The sequence below is a fragment of the Tuber melanosporum genome, assembly GCF_000151645.1.
Source record: "Tuber melanosporum whole genome shotgun sequence assembly, scaffold_35, strain Mel28".
Classification (NCBI taxonomy): Eukaryota; Fungi; Ascomycota; class Pezizomycetes; order Pezizales; family Tuberaceae; genus Tuber; species Tuber melanosporum.
In genome coordinates this window covers 345,282-366,851 of record NW_003299030.1, presented here as the reverse complement: position 1 = coordinate 366,851, position 21,570 = coordinate 345,282, and the positions used below count along the sequence as shown (strand labels likewise).

Here is a 21,570-nt window from a genome sequence, read left to right as displayed (position 1 = left end):
GAAGTATATCTATTACATTCCTGTCAAGTTGGAAGTCTATATTTGCTATTTTCTCCTAGACTATTCTTATGAACTTACTTGCTGTTTCTTGTAAATTTGTTAGGCAGAAGCCAACTCTAATATGCATAGAGAAGACGTAGGCTGGAATCTTTGATGTAGGTGGATTTATGACTACTAAGAACTTGCTTGTAAGGATAGTAAAGATATTGTAATAAAGATTCGTTAGTAGAATAATTTTTATATTTTTAAGATCTCTTTTCCATTGCTTGACAGATGTCTGTAGAGTTTGGGAGGTACTTTGATATTTATATCCCATGTCTGAGTATTTGCAGACTACTTCTAACTACTATACAACTAAGTATCTTTCTCCAATCTGTATGTAACGGTCCTTGGTCTTTAACAAGTACGAATACCATTTAACCCTGAATTCTTTCACACTATCTTCATAGTTCTGGATAATGAAGTCGTCATTGTCAGAAGGAGTACTTTTATCTTTCAACCGACAGTCTGCGATTTACAGAGTCAAATAGACATCTTGAAACTTTAGTCTGTTTAACTATTATTCCAGTAGTCTCTTTCGAATACACAAAGTAGCCAGCTTATATGTTGTACACCTATGTATAATGCAGGCTCAATAGACAGTGTGCTAATACTTTTATATCTACCGCCTATTAGGTCTTCTGAGTCTGAGCAGCTTCCTTTCAGTCCACTTCACCTCTAAGAAAATCACATCTGGAGAGATTCTGTTTCCAGGACCAACCAACATATAGCGGCCTTCAGATAGGTATTGGTATAATTTCAATCTCCCATGGCCTCTGGGATACTGTAGGAGTGGTTACAGATTATTACGATAAAAACATCATATTACTTTTAGTCAATAATTAGGATGCCTAACTTTGAAGCCTGGTAACTTAATGTGCCTCTAACAGATTTCCTCTATTCTACTTCTCAGAGGTACCAAGAGGTTCTCTCTTATATATCCTGCAAATGGCTTCCAGTCAGACAGATGAAAGCGATGTATATAGTATTATGAAGTGAACTTCATTGAAATGACATTATAGTCATGGGATGCAACTCTTCGAAATCTCACTAAAGACATGTTGGCCTCATAAGAGAGCAGGAGTGAGGTGTTGGCAACTCCGATAAATGAGGGTCTGTGCGCAGTTACCCTCACGAGGGGTCTGTGCACTCCCATATGTCTAACAAAATTCCACTTATTATTTTAACAATCAATGCCAATAGGTAGTTCAAGTATATAAAACAGAGTTGTTTGTAGGATATACCTTGGAGTTTATTGATCTTTATAAGTTGTATCTCACTTACATGTAAAAGACTATTTACTCCTTTTCATTATATTATATATCTTTGATGAATTTGTTAGAAACTTAATTATACTTGTGAAGGAGCAGTTATCAATAAATTCACTTCCCTGTATAGCACAACTCTTAACCTTTTAACAAGAAAATAATGCATATTGAGTGGTCTATTGGATAAGAGAGTTTGTAAGATAGCTTGCAAGATAGAAAGTGTTTGTAACGATCCCTCTCTGGGTAGTTAATGTTTGGCGACGGGGAACGATACTTCTCTTCCTGTCTTCTTCTTCCTATGACTTACGATATCTCTAGGCCTCTGCCTACGTTACCGATAGTACAAGACCCCTGTCTTCTACCGGGAACGCCTATCGTAAGCTTTCTCTAACTCTTCTTCGTAACGTGCCTTTGTTGGCGTAACAATAACGTTGCAATAAAGATAAAGATCGTAAAAGTGTTTTATATTCGTTAAAGTAATAAGTAGGAAAAGTACTTAGAACAAAGCGTGAAGAACCTATCTTCCTCTGTCATATCGGCCTCCTTATATAGTGTTCTTCCCACCTTTAGTCATGTGACCTAAAGTGGTCCCATGTGCAAAACTAAATCATAACAAACAAGTCATATGACTCGACTGAGTCATATGCACAAAACCCATGACATCATAATGAGGTCATGTGCGAAACATAAATCATATGCGTAAGGCTTACCCGTAAGGCACGTTCGTAAGGCATACTCGTCAGGCGCATGTCCCATAACTCATACTCGAGCCATGTGCGAAAGCATCACAAATCTCACATATAACAAATCATATAACCCGAATAGGTCATATGCATGAAACAATAACATACCTGTGACTTACAACTATGTATCACGTGAAAACCCTTTCCTCGCTAAGCCACATTCATGACAGTGTTAGTGTTAGGAATACTGGGATCTGATACCTAAGAACCATCCTAAGTAGGATAACCTCACTTAGAATTGGAATCTCTGATCTCCATCATCCTTTTCTGGCCCCCATAAAGGTCCTGTATGTTATCATACATATCGATCTTAGTTGCGTCCTGTGACCATAATACCACAGAATTTAGGATGTAAGAATAATACCAGATATGTAGCTGCTCTCATGTCTCTGCTCTCCGTCCAACAGGATCCTGTTTGTGGGATATATGAGTGGAGATCATTCGGCTAAATTGGGAAAGTAGAGTAGAGTAAATCTGTTAACTACTTAGTGAATTACTAGGCTTCAAAAATGTGACATCTTTAGTATGGGCCATAAGTAATGGAACATTTTCGCACAAAATCTAGTATCAAATGTTAAAAGATTTCAATGAAAAACCAATACATTCACACCCACCCTATGATAACTAGAAGAGACTAGAACTCTGAGGAATACTACCACATAAGACAATAGACTTCACAGAGTGTTACAGCTGGGTTCAGGAATGCGTTGTGGTTTACCAGAATAGGTCTCAATTCTAGAATGGCACTTGAAACTCTGTCACCCAGAGCAATCAAGGATTGCCAACTAAGAGATTATCTGTCAATCCGGTAGAATAGCTTTCTGCAAATTAGTAGGAAGTTATCTGAAAAATATCTGTTAGTTGAATATGGAGTTATATTGGTTTGAAGTCAGGTGACCTAGGAAGGTTGCAATTACGACTACCTCTACAGATACAACATGTAGATAAAACTAATCATTTCATCAATAATGGAGACAATTGGGGCCAACTCAGTTCAACCTGAGAACTGGACCATAAGTCTAAATACTCTAATAATCGGATAATTACTATTGAGAACAGTATAGTTTCTAGTTAGCAATATCATAATTACTGAAGAGAATGTGATAATTTTCAGAGTCTTCAGGTGTTCACATCTTTAAAGAATACCTGATGTTGCAAGTTATAATCAGAGAAATACATAGTTATATAATGGATAGACGTAGTTCACGAACACTCAGATGCAGAATATAAATATCAAAGTGCCTCTCAAGCTTTTAGACATCCTCAAGCAGTAGAGAAGAGACATTAACAATATAATATTGTTCCTACAATTTTATTTTACTTTATCTACTTTACTTTGCTCTTAGTAGTCATAAACGAAACGAGTATAATCCGAGCCTTCCTAGACAATCTCCGTCTACAGAAACGACTCTTGGTTGGCCTAGACAACCCTGAAGTCTATCAAGGTTGTCTCCACCTAACAGTTAGGTAGATATCAAGTGAGAAGTTAGAAGGAGATAAATAGAAACTGGTTAGGACAGGGGGTAGTAGAAGATGGATAGACATCAGACATGCTGATGTCACTTGTGAGCTATGAGTATCTGAAGTGATGGGGGTGGTCAGCTTTGGAAGTAATGAGAAGGAGGAGTTGTTTGTTAATTAATTAATTTAGTGTGGTAAAATTTGATATTTTTCTGACAATAGAACGTCACGTGTTATTGTCACAGTCACACGCCACGGGTACCGACTCGCCAGATACAACGACGGTACTCGAAATACTATGATATTATGAAATAGCTTATGAAGCTGGAAAAAAAAACACCAATTTCCAATTGTTGTTTTCAAACCAAAACGAGGCAAATAACAATTTTATTACTTTTTTATATATATAATTATTATTATGATAGAAGGTATCTTAGCGAAAAAGGAAAACAGTGAAATACATTATCACATGACCTGCGAATTCAGTCAGCATTGGGAAAGTAGAGTTATTCCACCACTCAAATACAAACTCCCTCTATTCCACCTTTTAAACACGTTCTTGTAGTAGTAGGCCTTGCTTGGGATAACCAACTCTGGCAAGATGAATCCTTTCCCACAAACAGCATTTTGCCAAACTGCAGTTCGCAAAGCTCGCGGAGCCAAGTATGTCAAGGAGCTTTTTTGATAATGACAATGACAAAAACGTAGTCATATCGACCGACACCCTAAACAAGAGCGGAGGAAGTACTGTATGCGGCATGACACATCCAACATTGGGGCTTACCGATTACATAGGTGCCATTAAACGTCGATACCTAGCTTCTTCCACTAACCAACCAAAAGCCATTAGTGTCTCTCAGGATTGCAGATTGACTTTCCGGTATGAAGCACATATGTATATAGTTTATATATGTTGGAAACTCTACGGTTTCCAACACAGCTTTCTTGGGGGGGAGAGTTGCCCCGCAAGTACGAAGACTCTAAGACATCTCTTGAGCACCGCCAAAAGCCAACGCCTCTGCCATAACCTCCGCCATAACTGTCTTCTTCCAATTCACATGCACCCTCCCGCTAGCGTAGGATACCTAAGAAGGGCAGCTCCTGTACTCGAATACACTATGGGTATTAGGTCTGTGTTACAAGTAGGAAGGGACCCGACGTCAGTATCGCATGAGCAATCAGTCGCATTGGGAACAATAATCTCGACGGAGCGCTTTAAACCAAGGTGGGTCCCCACCGACACCGTTCAACCATCGTGAGGATAACCGGGCATTAGTCTAGTGAATGCGTGTGGTCCTCTTGGCAACTGATAGGCTAACTTAGGGCAATTTCCAGATTTGAGAAAGTGCTCGTACAAGGGTTGCTGGAACCCCGTGCACCGTGCTCGCAGCTTTAAGCTTCCATCCTATCGGATACACTCCAAAATAGCTTGCAGGGAGTATCATAATTATGAGCACTATGATAGAGCCGTTTCTTTCATCCAAGGTGGAACTTACAAGTCTACAATTCTGCGCCAGGAAACGCTCACTAACCTATGAGGTCACCAATTATCACCCAAGAAAGCAACTCCCACTAAGTTCCGAACTCAATCACTTTGCGTACAATTAGACTACGCTCGCTCTGTGTATTCCACGTTCGCGGTCAAAGGGTCAAAGTCACCTGATCCGTTGCCAAAGTATAGCTATTCGAAATCTGAGTACAAATGCCCACGCAACGTAAAAAGGAAAGGAAAGGAAGGAAACAAAACACTCCACTTGCTCCCAAAGCCAAACTAAGCCACCGAGTTGCCCGCAAAGGAACCAAAGAAAAGACGGAAAGGGGAGAAGACAATAACAAATGATGAGAGGGGCAGCAGAAGGGGGAGAGGTTGAGAGAGAAAAGGTTATCCACAAGACATCTGGACGCCATAATCAAGGAAACACAAACATGGAGATAGTGTGTACACCTGCAGACATCATCCCAAGACTTGCCCTGACCGTTGCTAACCCGACAGGCTCCCTCCCCGAGCACCAGGGAAAATAAAATCCTAGTAAACAGGTAAGGGGGAAAAATGACTGTGCCAGCACCCAGAAATCAATCTTCTGCGAAACGGTCTGTCGTAAAAAATTAGGAAACAAATACAAATTCTAAACTCCCCAACCTAGATTTCTGGCTCTTATAATAGCGATTATCCAATTGTTTATTACATTGCCATTTCCGCTTTCAACTTCATCAGTTCTGCATCTTCGTCCTCTTCGATCATCTTGCCCTTGGCTAAAAAAAACACTTGTGTTAGTAACATACTCTATAATATACAAAGAAAAAAACGGGAAATAAAGCCTACTGGTTTGGGGCGTCGCAGTAATCGGAGCAGACGGGGCGCTGAGCATTTGAGTATCTAACTGTTCTTGCTTGATATTGTCCAACTCCTTCAACAACTCAGACTCGTCGGTAGGCTCGCTCATATTGACAATCGCATTACCGATCTCCTCGGCAATCTGTTGCTGCTCTCTGATTTCCTCCCTGTAGCGTAACTGGTCAGTATTCTGCTCACTCTTTCTTTTTCAAGTGCAGTAGGATTCCCAGGTCCAAGCTTTGTGGTGTCGAAAGCAAGAGGCTAGTTCTCAAAAGATGGATACTAGGCTGAACTGGGCAGGAATTCTCCTATGGTTTCGAACTTCTGCCTCAACTTCTCGCTCGATACCACCTACCTAACGGGTATATCTAAATCGAATGCTAAGAAAAACAGTCACGTACATTGTCATGTCGACCTTATCCAGGTTCATGCCGTTATGAATTTTCTTCATGGCATCACTAGCGGATTGCATAACCTTCAGAGTCTCAAAATTCAAGTTCGCTGTCTCGATAGAGTGCATCTGCTGCTCAATGGTATTGATCTGAGCGACAGTTGAAGCGAGGTGAGTCTCGTGAGTCTTCTTGCGTCTTAATGCAGTCATGGCGGCTATATGATAGATGAGAATTAGCCAAAGCAACCACAAGACACGATCGCTCCCAGGGAGATATTGAAGTATGGGCATATCGCACATCCAAAGACAGCACGCTTACCAGGGTAGATGGGGCTGTAGGAGGTCTGGGGCAGGTAGATGGGAAGGAGGCGGGGAGTCAACACAAACCGTTTTTATTTGTCTGGACCATCTTGCGAGCGATAGCGTCTTGTTCCGCAATCTCTCCTTCGAGATGCTTCTCTTTCTTTTGCAGCATCTCCAGCTGCTCCCGTAACTTGAGAATAGCATCCTTGGCAGAGTCCTTCTTCTTTGCGGCACCACCTCCAAACCAGCTCCACATGTTTATTTTGAAAACAAGATTTACCTGTGAAATCTAGAGACTCAGGGCCGAAGCTTTATAGCGGGTGTGTGGGGCTGCCGATATCGTAATCTTTGGTGAAGCGAGGTGCGGGAGGTTAGGAAAGAGAAAAAGAGATGAGTGCTCAATAGGCACAGGGAATGAAATCGACTGGTGACGAAGCTCGGTTTCCGGAGGGGCCTTGCTGACTAAGGACAGGCTGACCCAGTGCCCGGCGCCACAGGGCATGGGTTTAGTAGCCACAATTAAGTTTTGATGCCCTAAACCCCCAGCCCCCTCATCCTTGGGCTGGGACACAGGAGAACTCGTTGCCAGCACGCTAAGGCCAGGTTGGGTAGCGGTTAGCTTTACTTGGTGAAAATAGTATTTTTCTGGTTTTTTAACGCCCAGATGACTCAGCACCATGCTGGGCTCAGATATTCTTTGCCAATTGAAAAACTCAGATTGTTCCAAAAACAGGCTCAGAACGCGGGTAACGAATTTTACTGACGGACAGCCTAAGGGATATCACACCTATGATACCAGTATTTGACACTTTGCTATACATTATTCAGGCACCATAGAAGGTTACTTCTCTACCCTAAATTTCACGGAGCACCTAAGCTAATACCACATCCATCTGTCTAGTTTGGCCAACCTGCGGGGTAGAGATCTACGAATAAAAAGCTCAAAGCAATGCCCAAAAAGGGTTCCGCGAAGAACAAGGAGGTCCCAACCCGAGAGCGATACTCACCACCACCGCCACCGTCATGGCCACCCCTTGCTCCGGTAATCCCGTCCGAGGACCTAACAGTGGAAACGATCCTGCCCACGCAAATCTTTACTATACCCAAATTCTTCACAGCAACACTCTGCAAAACCTACCTCAACTTCGCTTCCCAATCCCTAGATCTGACCACAACACCCGGAAATCCAAAGCGTGGTGAAGCAGTGCGTGTGAATGACCGTATCTCAATATACGACCTGGGCTTTGCGGAGCGTTTGTGGAATGAAACGGGATTGAAGGACCTGGTGGCACGGGAGGCTGGTGAGGATGGGCGGCAGGAATTGTGGGGTGGGGAGGTCGTAGGGCTTAGCCCAAATATCAGGGTTTATAGATACTCTAAAGGCCAGTTCTTTGATAAACACTGTAATCCCCCTAGCAGTGGCCCCATGAGGAAGAAGCAATGTTAAGCATTTGACAGATGATGATACAGCCTCGTTCTCAGTCGGCGATCCGCAGGTGAGAGTTCAGACCACATGGACACTGTTAATATACCTCACTGGAAAGAGTGACGGAGTTCGAGGAGGAGAAACGGTGTTTTACACAGAAGCTACAAAGCACACGCGGGGCGAGGAATACGCCATTGAGCCAGAAAAGGGAACCGCGCTATTGCATAAACACGGAGCCCACTGCCTTCTCCACTAAGGAAGGGTGGTAACGGAAGATGCCGGTGTTGGAAAGTGGGTATTGAGGTCGGATTTGATAGTCAGGCGATAATACCGGTATTCTCGGATGATATATGACGCCCGCAAGGCGTTTTCGCAGTTGAACATTGAGACCAGAAATTTATTTCTTCTGCTTTATTACGATACCAGATTTTTTTCCCATCACACAATAACGCCCCTCAAATAAACTTCAAGCTTATAGAGAATAAACGCTACGTCTGATTGGCCCAGTAAATCAAGAAAGTAGGACAACCGGCACCGAGGGACATTAAAGCAGATCTGAAAAATCAAGGGCAAGAAAGCCTTTGTCCAAGACACAAGTCAAAGATCCGAGCTAAAACCGAGAACCGATTCAGCCAAGCTGGGCAACTTAATTACCAACAGCTGATAAATTCTACATTGATGACAAGCTGGGGCGGTTGCTTGGCCCATAAAGGCTTACTCGAGTAGATCCACACGCTCTCTTGATTTTTTAGACCTGCTAATAATAATACCGGTATCCCTCCCAACCCGCCCACCGGGACTCGAGCGCTGTATCAGAGCTTAAGTTGAATATCCTGGAAGCAAAGTCGAAACACGCAACGCAATCAACCTTCCAGAACGCAGAAAAGCGGAAACAGGTGCCAAAACTGCTTCAATCTTCCAATAATTTACCAGTGAAACAAGCCATGATCACCTCACATCCTATCGCGCTCGCTCCACCACCACCAACTCCAAATGAACCCCCTCATTCTCCTCCGTACCACCTGAACTCTGATACTGTACCCCATCCACCCGGTGCCCTCACCACCCTCAATTCGCCTCCCCCAGGAACCAGGGCTTGTATCATACCCTACCTACCTCGGAGATTGTACCATTTTCGTGCTATAGACAACATCAGCTTTGGATCAGTAACCTCACCCAAAAATTCCACCTATAAACGTTCCCCTAATCCACTTGCCCAATATCCTACCCGAGTACTCTATTTCCATTACCGATACTGCGTGATATTCACACCTCCGTCCATCCATCCATCCATCCACACAAACTATCCCATCACCTCGTATTCACTCAAGTGATCAGCAGCGATATTTTCATTTATCAACCGACCAATCAACCCACCTCAATCCGAGAGACGTTATCCTAGGATTGCACTGCCCTGTTGCACACTACCATTGTCGGACAGTGTCACATAATACATATCCGTACCTCACCGAACCCCAGAAATGATTTGCCCAACAAGACAACATGGGAAAACCATTTGACTGACTTAGCAAAGATGACGATAGTGTTTAACATCTCCGGGCAGAACAGTTTAACAAACTTGGAATGATAAGCTATGGTAAAATCACTTCTTGAATAATTGGAGATTGAGGGCGGTTGCACTTGGGGGTGGGTAAGGGTTCGTAAGGCAGAGAGGCTTGGAGAAAGGCAAAGAGGGTGTGTGTGGAATAAGATATTATTCGTGCGTTCAGAGCTTGAGTTGTTCACGACAGTGATTTGCCTCTCTCGTCTTTTTCTTTTTCTTTTTCTTTTGCTATTCGGGGAGACCGGTTAAACGTTACACAGATGTTGCAAGGAGACACAGCCCGAATGACGATACCGGGGAGGTAATGGATCAACAGAGTTAAGGGCCAAGCTTTGGGGTAAACGGCTTGGAATTGGATGTGTCTTTTTTTCGGTGTGTTGATTTTTTGAGGCAGGGGGCAGACACTACTCGTACTGTGATCGGTGGGCCCAGAAAAGATTTATATTGTGGCATTATTCTCACTCCTCCGGATTTCCGTGATATTTTACCACTGGCTGCTCAGTTCAGTGTCATAGCTCACGACTCTATCGAAAATGGAAGTAACAGTTACAAGGGCTCCTGACGCTGTAGCGCCTACTGATACCACCTCCCCTCAAATCCCTTATCGTCTACCAGGTTGTGCTAAGTCTGAAGTGTCAATCACTCTTGCGATTATCCCTCCCTCGCGACCACTGACTCCCCAACAAGAGGACGAACAGCCAGCATCCCCCTACCCTTCCCAGACCCTCTTTCCAACCTCCCCAATCACACGCACTCGCAGTGGTTCGATTGCATCCTCCTTTGACATAGCAAGCGACTCCGAAGCGTACCTGAACTCGGCCGCAACTTCGGTCACAGATATCTCACTTGCTACGGACACCAGCGACATCGCCTCACCAGATACGACCATCTACCACATCTATCGTAACGGCAGTGCACATAATAACCTCAGTATTCATACGGTCAAGGACTCGACTCTGAAAGAGACATTGCAAGAGCCCGATGGCCCCCCAATTATCATTGACAAGGGCGACCCAATCTCAACCCGCATCAGCAAGTTCAAGAATCGGAAGTCCAAGTTGCCAGCGAAGAAGGTGAAGGTCGAAGATCCAGAGATGGATCCACGTAAAGCCACGTACTACATGCATTCCCCAATGATATATTGGCGTTGCCCAGCACAAACTTTGCGGTTCGGACACAACAAGACGGCTCCGATTGTCTGTTTAGTGGAAGGAGGTTGGTTCTGGAGGACCTGGAGAATGGACTTTGTTGTCCCAGAGAAGGAATCGAAGAAATCGGGGAAGCAGAATCGCATTGACAGTGGCTTCGCTGGTGGCGAGGATAAGGGCAAATCTGGGAAAGAGTGGAAGAGCTTAAATGAACCGGGGGTTATCGACCCACGAGGCGTTCTGGCGTCTAAATATCCACTTAGGCTCTCAGGGCATAGAAAGGGGGAGAGTGGAAAGAAATATCTAACCGAACGCGCCGAACGACAAAAGGCGAAGGGCGCACCACCGGATCAGCAATTGAAGCGGTCAAAAAGCTTTTCCGATACCGCCCGACGCATCTTCCGTTTGAATACCGCTTCGCCAACTTCAAAGCCTAAAGGCGAAGAAAAAGTTACAACAGAAGCGAAAACCGGAGACACGGCTGAGCCCACAACTGAACCCACAACTGAGTCTACCACTGAAACCACAACTGAGCCCACAACTGAGCCTACAACTGAGCCTACAACTGGGTCTACAACTAGGCCTACAAGGGAAGAGGAAATTGAGTCGATGCTCCCATCCGGTCCTAAGCCAGAAGACCTGCCCGACCACCTAAAGCCTGAGACTTTAGAGGAAGGGAGCCTGCTGATGAAGTGGTCCGGTTGGCTCACTCGGGAATACGACTTCAAGTGGAGGGGTATAGAATTTGTATGGAAAGGAACCGGCACGGTCCGGGACGAGAAGAAGTATTGGGGTTCTTTGTCCCGACTCAGTCACCTGAAGCTCGTGGCAAAGTTCCCCGAGGAACCAGAAGAGGAAGTAGAAGGGGTCACCGCCACCGAGACCAAAGGCGATAAAAAGGGGCCCCAAATCACAATACGTCGACAAAATAGTTTCTCTAGTTTCGTCTCTACGATCTCTAGGAAATGCTCGAACGCTAGCCAATTGTCTGTTAGCGGCGGCGGAAAGCCAAGAGGCCACCGCGAGGTCGTGGTTGCGAAATATACCTGTTTGCTCGCCAAGAGGAAGTGCGGGCGATTGGTAATATATGAGAAGGCGCTGAGGGAAACGACGTATTTGACTTTGGAGGGACATAATCCGGATGTTGCGAGGGAGAGACTTAGACATGTTGTTATTGCTACGGGACTTTGCATGTTGCAGGCTGAGAAGCAAAAACGGGATGTAATAAAGAGGATTATCGAGATGGGTGTGCCCGAGGTTTCGAATGTTGCTGGGTAGTTCTTCCAGTTATACATTAGCATTAATTCTATATTGGTATCTACGTCTCTACCACCACAGGTGAAACCTCCTCTGAGTAGCTGGGTATTTGTGGATTGCAGGCCAGAAGAGCTAGTTCCCCCAATATATACCAACTACGCCGAGAAGCTTCTCCCTCCCTCTCCCCCTCTGCCAAGGGCCAGACAGTGATCCAAAGTAAGTATCGAGTGTTGTTGTATGAACCGCTCACACGAGGGGATACTTACTGCAGGTACTGAGTGCTAGCCCACCCCCCGACCCGGGCAGTGCTAAAACCCACCCAGGCCGGGGAGCCGGGTGGATCGCTCACAGTTGATCAACAAGAGATATTTCCAGACTCAGCTGTAACTAGCCCACCCCGAGCCCACCAATACAAAGAGACAATTCGGTGCAAGATTACTATTTGGTCGCCTCGGTGGCATTACTGCTAAAGGCATACGGTACACATATGGAAGTTCCCGGACCCTATACCATCCAGGTACTCGAGACGCACGAGCAGCTCTTTCCCATTTTGACCACCCACCCCAGTTCGGCATTTGCGAGACAACGTGAGGATTCAACCCCCTCATACCATTTCCGGCAATTCTCGGGAAATGTGGTTGTACTATGTACGAGATAATACAGCTTAATAGATGTTACCGACACGGCAGGGCGGCGGTTCCATTTTGACGCCGGTTACCGCGGCGAGAGCATTGATAAACTGCTTACAGTACTGTATGGGTAGTAGTCCTCCGTGTGCGTAGACTACAGCAACTGGGCTGGAACTCATAACTCATGATTACTCAAGCACATTCTTATGACATGTTGATCTTGATTCTTATAAAAGTTAATAGCAATGTAAAAAAATTTAAAGGAAAAGGGTTCCACAAGGTCTGATAGATGGTGTCTGGTTAGAACCCCACATCCTAAGGGTATCATAATATTATCATAATAGACGGGCTTCTTGCAGAGCAAATGTCCTAGACTTCAGCTGGCTATGATGTATCTCTACAACTAATAAAATGTTGTTGAGAAAGGATTACGCTCCTTTGACCCTGCCTGGGGTCGGCGTGGTGGTCGAGCATTTCGGCAAATATCGGTGTGAAATCACCTGTGGGGTTTTGCAGGAGGTAAACTATGATACCGTGACGTTCGTTGCGCACAACAAATTTACCATGATATCCAAAAAAAACTTCCAACTATGATAACATCACCGTATAATACTAGTGGTATACACCCCAATATTATTTTATGTATAAGAATCAAGCTAATACCCTAAGTCCTTCAAAGAATAAAGTGAGGAATAGTTTGGGGTTTGAGTGTATTCCCTTATAATATTACCTACTTTATTCCTTCCTACATTCCTTATTCCATTATATGTTCTCTTTGATATACTAACAAAATATGCTTATATTATTTCCTCAACACCTCTATACTTTCATATTCCTATAGCCTAGTATACTCTAGAAGTTATTTCTTCTCAGATGTTCTAAAGACTTATTAAACTATCAAATCCATCGATTTCTACATGCTACATTTACTAGTAGTTAAAGTGACACTTCCCTACTGTTCTTAACAGAAATAACTATATAACAGCTATAGTACCATGGTCCGTAGGAAATAATTCACTGCGCTTATACTATTCGGAGCCAAGGCAAGTATCAAAGCAGGTATTTTTGCTTGAGACGATATCTTGGTAAAACTTATTCCAAGATCCCTCGTTCTTACTACGCCCCAATGTATAGACTCTGGCCATTATTTCCTTCCTACCCTCTTCTTGCATCAACCCCTTTTGGTTGAGGTATTGGGAGTGCCATGGTTGGGGTTGAGGTTGTAGTTTACTCGAGTAGTTGTTACATGATCGGTTGCATCGAGAGCAATGAATTTTGTCCGAGCGCTATTTACTTATAGTACAGTACATTACAGTACGGTACGGTACGGCAATCTCCTAACAAAAATAATTGACTCGAATCCCCATCTCGCTGGGTTGCGGTAGCTCCCTTTTTGGCCGTGGCATAGGGTACAAGGGACAGGCATAAATTCATGGTACAGAGCAGGGGGTAAGAATGTGAATTTGGAAAGAATTCATGGAACAGGACTACCGGGTGAGCTGACTGTGTTAAACAATGTAACTTGATCACATGATACCCAACAACCATGTTTCTCCATAGCTTCTAAGTAAAAAGAAAAAAAATATCAGCACTAAGAACATGAATGTGACCAGTTTGACTTAATATAGTAGCATGACAAGAAAAGGTATCATGACTATTAGAAAAATAGCTAGCAATAAAAATATAGATTTGAAGCATAAATAGTCAAATAGGTTTGGCATCTAAGTGAAAGGTAGTCAGAGTACTTTGCTACAACAATAGCTCCCTACAGGTTTACAGCAACAGATCCTCCTAATTGTAATGATCCCCTTTGGACAGTTAGTTCTTGGCAACGGGGAACAATACTTCTCGTTTTTATCTTCTTCTTTCTTTGTCTTACGATAGCCTTAGGCCTCTGCCTATGTTACTGATAGTACAAGACCTTTGTCTTCTATCAGGAACACCTATGGTAAGCTTTCTCTAACTCGTTTTTGTGACGAGCACTTCTTGGCGTAACGATAATGTTGCAATAAAGATAAAGATCGTAAAGGTGTTTTATATTCGTTAAAGTAATAAGTAGGAAAAGTACTTAGAATTCAATCTAATTTGATTTATACTAGTACCACCGACACCGGCATACGACCAGTCTCCCCCTCGCCCCATAAAACAAACTATCTAAAATACACTACCACGGACCATTCTGCCTCGCAGCCACTCCCCCCAAATATAAATCCAAAAATCACTACCTAAATGGGCTCACGGGCGCTCACAGCAACTAGTGCTGTCCCGGATTAACGCGTCTTCCCACCTCGCTACCCAGCCACTGTCTCATACCCTCACCCCTATCCACTTCCAACACAATCTGTCCTACATACTCTACAAAGGAAACATACAGTCTATCCCAACACCCCTCTGTCCTCTTATAATGCAGTCCCAGGTCCACGTACCCCTCGGCCAGAACCATCCTACAAAATGAACAATGCTCCACTTTTAACAACCGTTTTGTCTTAGCCCACCGCAAAACCACCGACATCCGAGTCGCGAGGTCCAGCTCATCCCATTGCTGGTGCCGAGCATGCCAAAACCAATCGTGACATGTTCGTAAACAGCGGGGTTTTTTCTGAAAGTGTTCGGCGAAGGTGACTCGTTTCTGGGTGGCCGTCGCTGAAATGGCAGTCCCACAACAGGGACAGTCGCAGCGTCGTTGGTCGGGCAAGAAAAACCATTTCTTCAGCATAGTTACCAATCCCGGTAAAACGCATCCACTGCCATCGTGTCTTTTCTCGCACCGGGTGCAGGTTGTGGGATCCTCCACCGTTGCCAACCGACCACCTCTTTCCACCATCAGTGTCCCGTCAAAGGGGTTAATTGCTACTACCAACTCCCCATCCACCTTCTCAACATGTCAGGGAATCCCTAGGCCTAACCACCTATGACTCACCCACCAGGACTTCCACCGTAATATCGCCGAATCCTTGTACAAGTCCTCATCAGCAGGGCGTCCTATAGCATAGCGGGGGCACTTTGTCCAATGGTGTCTGTCATTCTTTCCTTCACAACTGTCATGCCCAACCAAACCGGTCCCACTGCGAATTCTCAGTAAAACATAGGAGTCCATACGGGTGAGGCCTCGAAGATGCTGAGGTGCCCTAGGTTCGCGAGCATAATACCCGTGTCCCTCCCTGTCGTGCCATGAACCCCACTCTGCTTTTCGCAATTCTCGGGCCAACGCCGCATGCCCAATCCCAAAGCTAACCCCTTCCCAACTCAGAGGCTGCAATGGACGACCTATGCAGGCCTTAGCTTTTTGGTCCACCGTCTCATTGCCGTCAATGCCCATGTATCCCGGAACCCAGCTGATGTTGACGTGGCTAAACTCATTAAGTAATGGTGCCATAACTTCCCACAGTTCAGCCGAATCTCCTTCTGAAGACATACCGTCTACCAGGGTGAGGGCAGGAACGCAGTCTATAAACACATGGACCAGGCACCTCTTAGCCATTCCTCGGGCATATCGGAGTGCACAGACAACTGCAAACAGCTCGCACTCAACAATGCTCCACGACTGGGGAACTGAGCACCCGTTGACACAGGTCAGGGCTCCTTTCTCAAATACTGCCCATGCCACACCAGCCCCTTCAGGGGTCTTGGACCCGTCCGTGTATATGACCACGTCCGAGGAATTGCACAGATCTGTGTACAATGAACGGTGGCATGCAGCTATTACCGCCATGCCTTTTCCGATCATAATCGTGGGGCGGCAGCTGAGTTCTTTGTCCAAGCTCTGCTGGTGTGCCACCATCCCTTCCTGCTTCCAGTCGTGCCGTATCTCACCGAACCATGGGTGTCGATCACAGTACCGGTAGTTAATAAATTGGCTGTAGCACCTCCTCTGCAGATACCTTCCTTGGATGGTAACAGGCGGTGTTCCGAACTCAGCCAGCAGTATATTGTTTGCCAGCCTCATAGGGGTCCAGAAGACTGATCGAAGGCAGTCGTTGACGTGGACCTGAATCTGTTTTACATACGACCCATGGTCGGTTACAAACTCAAGCCCGTAATACATGGTCGGAAGGTAGGCTGCCTGTACCAATTGGTAAGTCTCCCATGCCCCAAGCCCTCCAACACTCCCAAATCTCCTTCCCAACGCCAAAATCCTTCTCCTAACACCCAACCCCTTTTCCAACCAATACTTTATATGAGAAGAAAAGTTAAGAAATACATTAAACCTATAACCAAGAACCCGCAAATCCTTAGTAGGTGAAACCATTTCTCCTAACAACTCCATTCCTCCCCACGCCCTATCCCCGAACCCGATCCACTGGGTCTTAAAGGCACTGAACCCCATCCCCCTAGCCCTTGCTATGCGATATCAGTCTGCAAATATTTCTCCCGCATGGTACCGGGCAGCGTTGCAAGAGTCTGCAGTGACCATGATGACCCCTTCATCAACGTATGAGATCACCAATTGTCGGACCCCGGGGGAGTACCACATTCGCGGTGTGAATATATCCGCTACGTAGGCCCCGAAGAGAAATGGAGAGAGAGGTGCGCCCTGAGGCACCCCTTTGCTGACATAGTAGGTCTTAGAGACGCATCCATTAAACCGGAAGCGAATTGACCGACAGGAAGTCCACCTTCGCACCCACTGACACAGGTTCGACGGACACCCCCGGGCAACCAGGAAGTCTGACAGGAGGTCAACATCAATGTTATCGAATCCTCCTTCAACGTCCATAGACAATATCAGCCGTTTATAGCCCTCATTATGTTGTAGGAACTCTAAAACCACCGCCATGGCGTTGTGAACCCCCCTCTTTGGGCGAGAACCAAACTGTGTCTCCCCCAGGTCAAGACAAATGACTAGCCTCAGTAAGACCACGCGTTCTGCAACCTTTGCAGGTGTCGGGAGGAGGTGTATCATTCTCCACGATTTGACGACATCATATCTGGGTTTGTCAATCTTTGGTATGAGCACTACTTCTGCCCGATGCCAGTCCTGAATATCGTGACTTAACCCATAGTCGACCAAACATCTCAGAGTTGTTGTATCCCTTCGCTTCCAGAATCGTATGAAAGGATATCCAATATCATCCTCTCCTGGACCCGTGTTCGTAGGGAACCTAGCAAGGGCAATCTCCATTTCCTGAGCACTGTCCATGTCTATTATAGAGTCCTTCCAAGGGGCAGGATCGCCAGGGGATAGCTGTTGTGCAACCAGGTCATTGATGTCGGAATGTGTCGTAGCATAGGACCCATCTGGTCTGGCCATGGAGGGAAGCATTCGCTTGGCTTCCAATTTTCGTGCTAGCCGAAAAATGTCCGGGTCCTGGCTCTCAGCTATCTTGGTCCTGATGTGTTCGAACTTGGCCCTCAACAGGCAAGCCCGGTAAACACTCCTGACCAGCTTGTAGTCCTCCGCCCGCTCTGCCTTGCGCTTGGAGTATCGTCGTAGCCGAGCCACATCCAACCTCGTCGTTTCCAGCTCCGGTGTCCACCACTCGCACCGACCTCTGCCAATGGAGGCCCTTGGGAGCGCGTCCACCACACTCTTCACTCCTTCCCATAACTTCTCATCTCCCACCTCTTTAAGGACATCCAGCTGTTTTCCAACTTTTTCCCAGACTGCTTTCTTCCAAGCCGGCCTCCGACGCATAATGTTGTCAGGAAAGTCCACTTTCAGTTTAAGGGCTTGAGCACTATGCTCACAGCCAGCAGCGTCTATGTATCGATGTCGGACAGAGGGTGCTCGGTGCAGGCAAAGGTCGATTCTGGAAATATCTCGAAAGGTTGGCACTGTTGGCGGTACCATATACATATCCCGAGCCGGAGCCGTGAACCATTATTTCAGCCACTGTCCGCCTGTATTGTTATGGTCCGCTTTGGGGTCCCAGTCTTGGTGTTTGGTATTGAAATCTCCAAACGCAATGTCAGGCTCTCCTAACCCATCCAACCATCGGCTAAACTGGTCCTTGGCATAGCCAGGTCGAAAGTAAACTCCAGCGAGTACCTTCTTTGTCCCTTTCTCCCAATAGCCAATCTGAGCACTGCCTTCCCTGTGTCCTACCACCTCAAACAGCCCACAAATGTGGGACCGAACAAATACCTCAACACCTGATCCTTTAACAAAGGAAAACAAATACCACCCGTCAACGTCTACTGGTACATGTTGTCCCTCTCGATCAACAGGAGGTTCAATAATAAAAAACAAATCAACAAAGAAAAACAAATCAAACGCCAGCGCCCGATTCCGACTACTCCTCCCCACGTTTAATGCCAATATTGTAATAAGCATTAAAAGGGGGCTTCGACTGATCCACTCGGGCCACAAGGGCCAGAGGCATAGGCGGAGCTGGTATCCGGATCCCGGGCAACCCAACTCATCTCCTCATCGCGGGGTTTAGTGGCAGTACCAGCCTTAGTTTTTAAAATCCCACGCGCCGGGGAGGGGGAAGGCCATTCCCGTTCATTACCTTTAACCTTTTCTGACTTACGGCGGGGAGCCTCATCTTCTTCATCACCGCTGATCTTGACCAGCCTGGGTGTCGGGGACCTTCCACGGCTGCGGCTTCTTCTTCTCCTATTTTTTTCCGCCCTCTTGCTCCGATGTTCCGGTTTTTTGACGGTTTCCTTCATGGGTCTTGCCGGTGTAGCCGTTCCCTGTCCAGTAGGTGAGGAAGGTGGAGTCGGGGATGACGATTTGATACCTGGGCATCGCTCGTATCCTGTGAAGTGGTCCATCCGGTCGCATAACCAATACTATCTCCTGGTATGTCCGCAGGCCTGACCCACCCCTCCGGGACAAGCTAGCTTGCTACATATGTGCTCCCGAGAGAAGTGCTCTCCGAAACAGAATCGGCATCGAGGGGGACGGCCGCATGTTGCCTCGAAGTGGCCAGTTTCCAGGCACCTACCACATACCTTAAGGGGGCGATGCTCTTCAAAAACTCTGACATTACGGGCTTCTCCTCGTAACCAAATCTTTCCTTCTGCCAATCTTTCCTTGATGGCCTCATTATTCTCTACCACGAAGCGGATGCCACAACTTGTAGCATTGGCCTGCCTCATGGCGTGTATGGACCCCATAATATCAGGCCAAGACACGGTAACTACACCAGTATTGGATGGCTCCAGATCAGTACGAAGGCCATCAAAGGCCGTGCTTCCAGTCCATCCTTCCACCCTCCAAATCGATCCTCGTCCTATGTCAGCAAGCGGGACACCAGAAACAAAGATCTTCACCTTTTCCAGATTCCTCTGGAATTCAAACTCCGGGAGTGACAATTCCCTAAGCAGATCTAGCCTGGCCTTGTCCAATCTGTTGCCTAGCTCTGTCACGGAGTGTGCCGCCAAAGTCAGGGAGATGCATCCAATTTCCGGTCGGACATGTCCTGCGCGAATATAAGGAGCATTCCCCCGAATCTTACCCTGATTGGAAAAGGTCACATTAATCCGATTTCAGATTGCCTCAATATCGACACCTTCCGGTTGGGCAACCTTCTTACGAGAGGCAAAGCGCATGGTGATGTGCCTCCCTCTAGCATTCGGGGTTGGCGATGAGCGCGGTGGTGGTGGTACCGAGTTCAGTGGGTCTGGGGGTCCCATTGGTACCCGCCGGTATTCCTGTCGTGTCTGAGCTGCTCCTACCTTGATGCTGGCCAGGGCTGCTGGCCTGGATTGAGCCGCCGTAGTGACAGGTGCCACAACCTTTGGAGCCGGTTCCTGTTTATCAGCCTTCCCCTGAGTCTTGGCCAGGGTCACCACCTCCTTTTCTTCACCAGATCCTCTGGAAGCCTTTCTTCTCCTTCTAGCAGCACTACTTTGGCGTCTGCCCCGTTTCCTTCGTTCTTTCCTCTTATCTTCTTCCTCCCCCTCCTCTTCATCCCAGTAAATAGACTTGCTTTCACCTCCACGGGCTACTCGCAAGACTACCCCCCCTTCACTGGAGGAGCTGCCGCTGCTGCTGGACTGGTGAAATGAGGCCGCTGATTCGGGCCGGGTAGGACGTACTTGTTCCTGCGGGCCAGCCGGGGGTTTGGGCATGTATGCCATTCGTTTTACTACCTCTGTAAAAGAGGCCTTAGCAGTAGGAGCCTCCGTAGAGGCCTCCTTTCTCTCGGGGGTAGGGGATGGTATGGTCGGTTCTGAAAAAACAACGGAGGTGCTGCGAGGTACAGCAGGGGGGGGGGGGAGCGGGGGGACAACTTTACTTGAAGGGCTTCAATTTCCTCTTCTTGCCTACCAACAATGTCGGTCAGTGCCTTCACTGCCCGTTCCAAGACATAAACTTGACTCCAGTAGTTTATCCCATCTCTTGGACCTTCATCATCAAAGGTAGGGCCACTGTTCATCCAAGTTCGTACGTCCTATACCGTGTCATCTTCTACTGACCCGGATTCCGATGAGAGCAAAGGTTGAGTATTGCCAGACCGGATGTCCTCTAGGCCTTCCAACAAGGACCCGATTACACTACCTGAGCAGGGTCCAGCAGAGGGGGTCCTACCAGCATCCAGCATCTTACAGACACCTGCCATGATCAGGTCCGCCTGGGCTACTACAGTGTCGGCGTCCTCAGGTTGGGTCTCTGGGAGCTGGACTTCCAGTGGGGTTGAATCGCCACTGGGGGCTTCTGAGGGACCTTTTTGTTGGCCTCCGGGAGGTGACGCCCATCGTCCAACAATAGGTGGAGGTGATGAACCCATAGTTGGTGAATGGGCGTGTATGCTATCGCCCAAACCAGTTGCTTCCGAGTTGCGCCCATCATCCAGCTCCATAGGGGTGTCCCTGGCCAGCACCTCAGAGGTGGGTAGGACATCCTCAGACATTACCGGGGATGGAGAAGGGGGTGTAGCCTCGATTGTCGATGGGAGTACCACAGGCAGAGAGATGGCCAGGCGCCCCTGGTGAACACCTAGGGGTAGGCTGGGAAGAGCGGGGACAATCTGTTTTTTCCGCCCCTCATCAACATTGATAGCCCTCAAAAATTGGGTTCCAAGGAGAGGAACAGCAGATCGCTTAGCGGGAGAT

The 21,570-nt window shown here is 46.6% G+C and overlaps 3 protein-coding genes; 2 read left to right on the top strand and 1 right to left on the bottom strand.

The window, feature by feature from the left end:
• Nucleotides 1-5,174: 5,174 nt before the first annotated feature.
• On the bottom strand, nucleotides 5,175-6,927 carry GSTUM_00007350001 (uncharacterized protein). XM_002839357.2 has 4 exons: nucleotides 6,625-6,927; nucleotides 6,248-6,452; nucleotides 5,835-6,013; nucleotides 5,175-5,764 (listed from the first exon to the last, which is right to left on the bottom strand). The coding sequence occupies exons 1-4, from the start codon at nucleotides 6,794-6,796 to the stop codon at nucleotides 5,694-5,696; spliced, it is 627 nt and encodes a 208-aa protein (XP_002839403.1). The 5' UTR covers nucleotides 6,797-6,927; the 3' UTR covers nucleotides 5,175-5,693.
• A 390-nt stretch (nucleotides 6,928-7,317) lies between these two features.
• On the top strand, nucleotides 7,318-8,477 carry GSTUM_00007349001 (uncharacterized protein). XM_002839356.2 has 4 exons: nucleotides 7,318-7,380; nucleotides 7,442-7,943; nucleotides 7,999-8,113; nucleotides 8,228-8,477. The coding sequence occupies exons 2-4, from the start codon at nucleotides 7,490-7,492 to the stop codon at nucleotides 8,292-8,294; spliced, it is 636 nt and encodes a 211-aa protein (XP_002839402.1). The 5' UTR covers nucleotides 7,318-7,380; nucleotides 7,442-7,489; the 3' UTR covers nucleotides 8,295-8,477.
• A 1,586-nt stretch (nucleotides 8,478-10,063) lies between these two features.
• On the top strand, nucleotides 10,064-12,832 carry GSTUM_00007348001 (uncharacterized protein; the record flags this gene model as incomplete). XM_002839355.2 has 2 exons in its annotated part: nucleotides 10,064-12,151; nucleotides 12,221-12,832. One exon carries the CDS (start codon nucleotides 10,064-10,066, stop codon nucleotides 11,954-11,956), a length of 1,893 nt encoding a protein of 630 aa, XP_002839401.1. The 3' UTR covers nucleotides 11,957-12,151; nucleotides 12,221-12,832.
• Nucleotides 12,833-21,570: the final 8,738 nt, after the last annotated feature.